Genomic DNA, 9,969 nt, shown 5'->3' with positions numbered 1-9,969 from the left:
AGATAGCAGTAACCAAGATGGCAGAATTAAACGTGAGTTACGAGTCGCAAAAACTATATCTGTGATCATTGGTTTATTTCTCTTTTGTTGGAGCCCATTCTTTATTGTAAATATGACTTTTATATTTTGCGAAGGAGATCTTTGTACAAGGCTACCATATTGGTTAATTTCCGTTACAAAAATTATGCATTATAGCAATAGTATGATGAACTTCTTCGTTTATGGACATCGAAGTCCGGACTTTCGGCGATCATTTCACGCATTCTTTAAGTGCAATTTAAGTATTTTACAAGAAAGAGTACGCTCGTTTTCCGAAAGTATAGGTCGAACACGAGCTGCATCTTTCAGGAGACATCGAGAAAGCCAAACTGAAAACTGCTACAGCGACGAAAAAAGCTTTAGAAAATTTTCTATAAGCACTAAGCTTATTTCTAAGTGATTTATTTTAAATAGTTTAAATAACTTTTGATGGTTTTTCTGCAAACCATTGAAGTAAAAAGTAGCTCGCAGAGATTTTACGTACAGTTTGCTAATACCGCATGTTATGAGTTTTACAATATTCATGTTATTACCACCCTCTTTATTTGCACCATCCGTATGTATGCATGCATGCATGAATACATGCATGAATACATGCATGCATGTATGAATGCGTACATGCATTTATATGTGCATGTATGTATGTATGTATATATGTATGTATGTATGTATGTATGTATGTATGTATGTATGTATGTATGTATGTATGTATGTATGTATGTATGTATGTATGTATGTATGTATGTATGTATGTATGTATGTATGTATGTATGTATGTATGTATGTATGTATGTATGTATGTATGTATGTATGTATGTATGTATGTATGTATGTATGTATGTATGTATGTATGTATGTATGTATGTATGTATGTATGTATGTATGTATGTATGTATGTATGTATGTATGTATGTATGTATGTATGTATGTATGTATGTATGTATGTATATGTGTGTATGTCTACATGAATATCTATATGTATATATACATAGATACATACACATATATACATGCACATTAAACATGTACAATATACATGTACATATACACATATACATATACAAACATATATATACATATACATATGCATATACATATACATATACATATACATATATACACACATATATACACACACAACAAACATATTCATAATTTATTTAATAAACATATTTAATGTTTCTTTTTTTTAGAATATTATCTTATAAATATTATTTTAGGTAGAGAAAAAGAAAATGTATATGAATTTATTTACATAATTAAGACTGTACAAATTATATATTTTAATCCAATTTTAACAAAACGTTTCTTACAACAAAATCTTTTAATACCAATCACGCGCAGAAGTAGTAGTTGTATTGTTAAAAAAGTGCCGAAGTAGCTGTTACATCCTTACAAATGTCGTTAGCAAGAATAAGTTTTGACTTTAGATTTTTAAAAAAGTTTAATTCAAGAGATACAAATGTTGAAGCAATAAAACCATGTATCTTTCAGCTAAAAACTGATTTAGTTTTGGTTAAAAAATATGGAAAAAATATATTTACAATATTCAATATTTAATGACAATTTTACCTCTGGACAAATTAAAAATTTTAAATTTTCACCAAGATATGTAGTTGTACAATAAAACAACTTTTCTTTTTGTGTGTGTGTTCGTTCTTTTGATATCCTCTTTTTTTTTTTTATTATTTTTACAAAACTCTGACGTACTAATGAAATGATAGAAACTCTTCTAAAAAATCTAATATTTCCTTAATTAAGTTAATTTGTGTTAATTTTTACAAAAAGTATAAATTGAGAATTGACATGAACATAATTAACTAACCCACCCGGTATAAAACAGGTGCATTCTGCTTTGAAAAGCCAAATTAAAATTTTAATTTTGATTTATTTTCCCAATCAAGAAATTACGCAAGCAGACTTAAAAACGAAATTTTAAAACATAATTTGCAACTGGTTCCTTTAATGTTCTTTTCAAAATTACTCCAAAAGCAATAAGGGAAAATGTTAATATACTTTTGATTCGCCACATGCAAAGTTTTATACGAATCTTAAGCATCAGACAATTGTAATTAGTGTTAAAACCTTTTATCGCAAGAACTGATATTTTGTCACAAAAAATAGGAACTTTATGTTCCATTCTGAAGTTTGAGCATTCCCTCCATTTATTAGATAAGTTAAAATTTTTTAAATTTGTATATGGCTACAACATTCCGTTTTAACTACCGCACTTCATTAAGACAACACTCAATCTTTTTTACAAAATATTTATATTTTAGGAAAGGCATTTCCTTTTGCTTAAAGCAGCAGCGGTGATAATTTTAATTGTTAAGCGCAATCGGAAACCGATATCTGAAGGGAAAAAATCGAAGGTTCGTTTTTATATTGATATAAAAAATTCGATTTACAAAATCGATCACTCTTAAAATCCATGTAAAATTCTTTTTCCATTTTTGAACTAACTACACAGTAAAGAGTCACTAAAAAACTTCCTGTTTTTTTACTTTTTTTGAGGCAAAAAAATTTATTTTCGCAAGCTATAAATTTATAAGTTATAAATTAATAATTTTTTTTTTTTATTTTGAGTCACTTTGACCAAGCATTTCAACAATTTTTTTTTGTTCTTCTTTAGTTTTGGTATTTAAATTTTTTTTTATTTTTAGGTTTTTAATTTTCACTTTTACTTTCACAGTCATCAAACAAAAATCTGGATTTTTCTTCCAGTAATTGGGGATCCTTTTCGTAACTGGTAAAGGCCTCTCAGGGTTTTCTGTTGGTTTTTTAGGAAAACCTGCTTGTGCTTGGGTTCACTCAGATGGTTTCCTTTTCTTGTCTTCTGTCTCTTCATCACTTTAATTGTCTCCAGCGCCTGTTAGTATTTTGATAGTATTGTACTTCTTCAACATTTTTATCACAATTTTCTGTATGATTTCTTTCAACAGAATCTAAGTGCATAAAACTATCCTTGATGAATATCATGATTTGTGTCACTTACTATTTTTCCTCCTCTTGTTCTCTCTCTAATTGTGCAGAGCTTACAGGAAATCATAAATTGGCAAGTGAAGACAGGAGAAGGTTTTTTGTTTGAATCAACATATCCTTCACTCAAATAGGTTTTAAACTTTCTTTTCAGTGGTGGCTCACTTTTTAAACTTCTCTCTGCTGCCTCTCTCTTTTCTCTTTTTATTCATTTGTTTGCCTAGTAGCCATTAGAAACTTCCTCATGAAAGGATTCAAATTGTCTTGACTACTGGAGTTGCTGCTCTCTAAGCTTTGAGATGGTTCCTTTGTTAACTGTGGTGCTACTGCCTGTTCCTCCCACTATTTGTATGTAGATTCATGGATTCTTATGAGAGAATCTAGGTGCTAATCTTTCACTGACTTGTTTTGATTGGATCAAGTCCTTCCAGGAAATAATCTTAAATTTTTGGTCAGAAGAGCTTCTATGACATGGAATCTGTTCAACTCTTCCAGCATGTAAAGTTTAATTCTTGCATTCAACTCTTCAAAGAATAAGTCTCTTAATTTTCAAGGGCTAGTTGCATGTGTGGAAAACAAACTCGCTGTTGAATTTTGTTGTAATAATCCTCATTTGAATATTTGATTCACAGATATTGCTAATCACCAAATATATTGCAAGTGTCTTGTCTGCCTCCCATGCCTTTAATGTATTTTTCAATGCTCTGAGGAATTCAAATAGCCCCACCATTAAGTGAAGCTCATTTCTTATAGAAATGTGTTTATAAAAATGTCTTTTAATAAACAGCCAGAGGTTGCCTTAGCCTGAATACTTTGAACTTTCATTTCTAGTTTTTCCCTCATTTTGCAGATTGAAGACAGTATCACACAACAATACTCCACACTTGCCTTTCTACACGTTTTTTCCAATTCTCTTGAGCCAGCACCGATATGGTGAAGTCTTTAGTGCAAATTTGTAGTTTCTGAAATTCGATTAATGTTGATGTTTGCTTTTGTTTTTAGTCTTGAGATGTGATATTGAAACCCATCTGTTTTAACAAATTTAAAGGGCAGATTGTATAAAGCCAGAAATATCATAACATCTATATCAAATTCTAGTCTTCTACCTTTTTGTGGGTTGCAGCCATGTCCCTCTTAACAACTCAAGGGGTGGGATTGGCACTTGTGCTTGTATTTTGGGCTTCTCCCCTCTCAGCAACCATTTCTTAACATTGCTTTTTGTTGCTCTTGCAACATTTAATTAAACTTGTTTGTTCCTGGAAAAAAATATTTTTTTTTTACATCTAGTAAAACACATTTCACATTTTCAAAAAAATGTGAAATGTGTTTTACTAGATATAAAAAAAAAATTTAATAAAGCTTTTATTTATAAAAACGACCTTTCATTGAAAAATTTCAAAAAAAAAAGTCGTTTCGAAAGAAATTTCATTTATTAACTGGTGTTGGTATTGTGAGTAGAAATTTTTAGTTGTTTTTTTTTTATTAGTGTTGTTACGACTTTGAAATTATTCGAATGTCGACTAAATCGATTAATGTATTTTTCAAAGTCGACCAAATTCGACTAATACATTTTTAAAATCGACTTAGTCGACTAAAAGTCGATTTAGTCGAAATACTTGAAAAAAAAAATTTTATTATAATTATATACTTTAAAATTGCTTGACAATTTAGTTTTAAGATGCTATGAAACCAATAGAACTTAAGAAGAGAGAAAACATAAAAGCAATGTGGTATGTAATACTGTTATAGTATCACATGCTGTTATAATATCAAGAGCATTTTCTTTGTTCATTTTTAATTCATCTAATCTATTAGATGAATTAAAACCGAATAAACAAACAAAAATTAAAATCACAAAGTAAAGTAAAAAAAAAACACAGATGGGCAATTTATATCATTTTTCAAAAACTAACTTATTTGAAACGATTTTTTTTATTTTAGGAAGTACGAATATGTTTTTTTTTGTGTTTTAACAATTTTGTTAGTCAATAGAAACCTAACTATTGAAATAGTGCAAATAAAACATCAAGGGGTTGGCGGTGGTGGTGTTGTACCATTAGTACCATACAAATTTTGTTCTTGAAATTTTTTATTGTTTTATAATATTAAGTATTTTTGCTCAATAAATATTGCATATTTTGAGCATAAAATAACTAATTGACATAAACATACATGAATGTACATATTTCAAAATAATTTATGTATGATAGGCTGCAAAACATTTTGAACATAATGGAACGTCACATTCCGGACAAATTGTTTTTGTCCGCTTTTGTATTTGGTTTTCCGCACATCTTCTACATCTACGTCTTGTCGTTCCTTCCGCAGGAGGATGTGGAGATACATTTTCCAGTCTCAATTTTTTCATAGATGGTCTCTCTCTTGACGATGAACGTTGTACAGCTGCGGTTTATCTTCCCACATTTATCATTTCGTCCGCCAGTTGAGCCAAAAATTGCTTCAAAGGAATTTTGTTCTTTGTGGCCTCCTTATGTATTATCCAACCATTTACAAGGGACATCATAAGTAAGCGATAAAATACTTTCTTCCACCATTTGTTCGATTTACGATTCAGTTCATAAAGCCCCATCATTTGGTCCTCTAAATAAAACGCAATCATCTCTGGGGAAGGATTTTGAGCCGTCTTTTTAAGTTTTCGTCACTTTTGTAACAGCAGCTTTATGACGATTACTCAACATAAGGACTTCTTTTGTGTCTTACTATCTCACAAATAGCAGTCTATCTTTACTGCACTTTCTCAATTGCTGTCTCAATTACTTACTTTCTCAATTGTTTTCGAAACTAATTTTTTTTAAAAAATTTGCCGTTGAAACTATTTTTTTAAAAAAATTAGTTTCGACGGCAATTGAGAAAGAAATAGCAGCAAGAGTACTCTCTGAAGGTTCATCTCGGCCTGTATAAATGTTGAAATCATAGGTGCATCCGCCAAAGGAATCTGATCTCAGCCACAATTTTATTTCTCTCTTCACTGGCTTCAAAGGCATATATAGTTTTAGAGAAGAACGCCCTTTGAATTTGGTCAAAGATTTGTCAATACTTTGAAAGTTACAATCCTAGCGCACTTTCTCAATGCTCCTTTCAAACAATTTACTACGTCATCCATGTAATAAGTTTTGAAACAATTTGATGGTTTTCTTGGTGATGTAAAATACATTTTGGAAGAGATGAGTTTGAATCTGTCCCTAAATATAGCATTTTTTATGGCAGTACCACCTAATGAAAGATGAGCTGACCAGTAATCGCTAATGTTTGGAACGCGATTGTAAAACATAACGAGTATGCATCCGAGCACTACTTGGAGTTCGCCTTTATAAGTTTTTTTCAAATGAGCGTTTCTATCGGTTTCTTTATGAATTTGTATTCTTTGATTGGTACATTGCAAAATGTATACAGATAAAGAAGGCGGATATACCTTTTTAAAACATTCATACGTAATCTAACTTGCTTTAATGCTGGATTCTAATTCACATCTACGTTTGATAGAAACATGCTTTTTTTTACGTTTGATAGAAATTTACTTTTTTGGTACAAAAACATCGTTTTGCCATAAAACAGACAAATCCGGGAGAACAGCGTTTACATTTTGATCTTTATTTTCGTCCTCTAATTGGTCATCAATTTCTTTTTGGGTTTCATTTGTAGTTTCTTTATTGCTAATATTGTCATCGGTGTCTGATTAATCATTCTCTTCTTCACATTCTTCTGAAAGCTTATAAGATATGTCTCTTTTGTTCGAGTCGCTTAAAAATATTTTCAGCTTGCTCTTCTACTATTTTTTGTGTAAGAGGTCTTTTATTATCTATGCCTGGGAACAATACGAATGGTACATATATATAGCAATCTCTAGCACTAACGGTAACATATGTACCAGACAGCCGTAGGCTGTAATGATTTGCATAATGCACAACATTTACTATATACAGGGTGGCCCATAATTAGTGTCCCATCTTAAAAAAGCAATTCCTTGAAAACTAGGGATGGAAAACACATAAAACTTTTTGATAAACAATTTATTAACAATATCAAATAAAATTTAAAGATTTTTTTCGAAATGTCGACCATCGGCTTTCACACAAGCTTCAAGACGCTTTGGAAAGTCATCTACGGTGGCACGCAAGTAGGCGGGTGAAAGCGAATCCCATGCTTTTTGAAGCGCTTTCTTCAGAGAATCAATCGTTTTATGCGGTTTTTTGCACGCTTCAGCTTCCAGAACACTCCACACTGAGTAATCCATTGGATTGCAGTCGGGACTACTTGGAGGCCACTCATTGTGCTTGATGAAATCGGGGGTGTTTCGGCCGAGCCAATCTTGCACAATTTTGGCTTTGTGGGCTGGAGCACTATCCTGCATGAATGTCCAACAATGTCTACGAAGCTCCTTTTGACTCCATGGAAGTATTTCTTTGATCAAAACGTCATTCAGATAGTTTTGGGCTTTTACTTTAACGCCTTGTTGAACAAAAATCAATGGTGTCTTCTTGGTGGCACTGATACCCGCGAACACCATTACTGAAAGAGGATGTGCTGCCTTTTGTATTGTGATATTAGGCTTTGAGGAAGCGTAGACACGATCATTCTGCACATTGTGATGTTGTTGAACTGTAAAAATCTTCTCGTCTGTGAAAACGATGTTGAGATGAGCGTTGTTGGCGAAACGGGCGAGGAGATCCTTGCAGCGATCCTTGCGCTTCTGCTTTGATGCCTGAGACAAAAGCTGTGCAGGATTTTTCTTGTAAGCTGTCAAATTTAGATAATCCTTGGTAATTCTTCCAAGAGAACTTCGAGAAATTTGGAGCTGTTTGGCCATTTGTCGCATACTGCGTTCTGGGTTGCGGCGCACCCGTTCACGAACTTGCTTGATTTTTGCATCAGTCACCACGGAGCGCTTTCTTCCTTTGCGTGGACGATCTGACATTGTTCTCAATGCTTTGAAGCGTTGAATTGTTTTATAAACAAGCTTTCGCGGCACTTTGAGTCTAGTCTGGATGTCGCGTGCTGAAACTCCTTTCTCATGAAAATCAATAATACTTTGCCGATATGGTGATGGTCTTGTCATTGCTAAAAAAACAAGTAAAGTGAGTGAAGGCAGCAGTAAATAGATCAAAATATATAATAATATCAAAAACCAAAGCAAAATTAATAGTTTTCCATCCCTAGTTTTCAAGGAATTGCTTTTTTAAGATGGGACACTAATTATGGGCCACCCTGTATAATCGTACTTACTGTTTATACAAAAAATGTCTTTTATTGTCAAATTTTTACAAAAATAACGGACAATATTCACTATATTGTCGCCAGGGCACTTGCTAGACAAAAACGCTACATTGTGACAAATATCTAAAGTTTAAACCAGCAGGCCAACGTACACAATTCTACATTATCAACAAATAAGAATATATGCATGTCAAGCGAATTTATCTACAGAAGGCGTCTAGATCAGCTATGTAATTTAGTGGTACATACATGTACCAAGAGTCTCGAAAGGGCTACAGCAAAAAATTAACAAAATGTTTAATTTATAAAAAGCAGTGGCGTAGATAGGCGGGGGCAGATGAGACAGCTAAACCTTTTTTGGGGTGGCAGATTTATAATACTTTTTAACATCCTTAACTGAATACCTTAACATATCACTTAACATTTTGTTTTAAAAAGCATCAACTGGTTACTATGATGAGAAAAAGGAAACATATTTATGAAGTGGTGGTACATACAGTAAGCTTAGAGTTAAGTTTACGGGATACAGTATATTAGGTTCAATGTTCAGATATTTTGGTTGACTTAAAAATACCGCTATGAATGATATTCTTACGCATGGCTCAATCTCTATAAATAACTTATCTTGGTCAGCATCATAACAATATTAAAAATTGATAAAGTCAAATCAAGTGAAAAAGTAGAAATAAGGATGTGAGGATGATTACCCAACTAAATCGACTTATTCGATTAGGAAATAGGAAATTTCATTGGGTCCCGTTTGGCGATCGAAAGGGTAATTTCAAAAACTTTTTCGGGTCCCGAACCCGTTCTGGTATAAACCCGTTAAATACCCGATATCCCGATAACTCGAAGTAATGATCGAACGGGTTATCAAGCACCGACAGCTAAGGAACCGAAACCGATAAATTATCGGGTACCCATTCGGGTATTGAACTTTTTTTTTTTACCCAAAAATTCGAACCCATTCGGTTTTTGGCTTTAACACCGTTCGGGTCCCGAAACTTAGCAAAAGATTTTTAAAAATTGCGAAACTCGCTAAAAGTCGCTCAATTTTTGCTACGAGCTATTGCTTACGGTAATTTTAGCATCTTTGGAAGAGCCTGTGAAATGTATAATGTAAAATTTAAAAAATGTACTAAATTAAACATACTTAAGCTGGGAGTTTTAATAAAGGGGAATTAATAAAGTATTTAATTAAAGTCCATAGTTAATTAAACAACATGAGTAAATGAAAAGAGGTTAAATGATGTGAAAATATATGCAGTTTTGATATCAAAAGTTAACTTTCTAAACACACTAGTTGCCTCATCATCATAGAAATATAACACTGGCAAGTATAGCAATTTCACCTTAGAATCTTTATCTAACACTGATTACAACTAAAGATTTGAAGTTAGGAGATGTACTGATTCGGAGACTGTTTTCATGAGTTTTTTTAGCAAGAAATAAGTTGGAAGAATTCTGAACCTTTTCGAAAAATTCTTTGTCTTCTTCAATGTCATACATTCCTAGATGTCATCATTCGGGTCCTCTTTTGGAATTGATGAAGAGCTTTTGGTTTCTGAGCAGAATTTGAGCAACAATTTTCTCTCAAACTGAGAGTAGTTGCTTTTGATGAAGAGCAGTTTTTCAGCTTTCAGAGGATCCATACGGTTTCTTCCCTTCTTGACTGTCAGGCTGGCAGCGCTGAACAAGCACTCTGAGGATGCTGAA

At 32.5% G+C, this 9,969-nt stretch overlaps 1 protein-coding gene across 5 annotated transcripts in view; it reads left to right on the top strand.

The window, feature by feature from the left end:
• LOC149890665 (dopamine receptor D1.S-like) overlaps positions 1-632 on the top strand; it is a 5,810-nt gene extending 5,178 nt beyond the window's left edge. For all 5 annotated transcript variants that reach the window (XM_090083523.1, XM_090083526.1, XM_090083525.1 and 2 more), the window contains one exon: positions 1-632. This exon is cut by the window's left edge and continues 343 nt beyond it. In XM_090083523.1, the coding sequence (XP_089939649.1) occupies positions 1-439 (439 nt within the window). In that variant the 3' untranslated portion in view covers positions 440-632.
• The last annotated feature ends 9,337 nt before the right edge of the window (positions 633-9,969 follow it).

The sequence above is a fragment of the Hydra viridissima genome, unplaced genomic scaffold (assembly GCF_058129835.1).
Source record: "Hydra viridissima isolate aposymbiotic clone 2 unplaced genomic scaffold, HvirCarnegie_v1 scaffold_3, whole genome shotgun sequence".
Taxonomy (NCBI): domain Eukaryota; kingdom Metazoa; phylum Cnidaria; class Hydrozoa; order Anthoathecata; family Hydridae; genus Hydra; species Hydra viridissima.
Note: the sequence above shows the minus strand (reverse complement) of the source record. Positions and strands in the feature narration are given on the sequence as shown.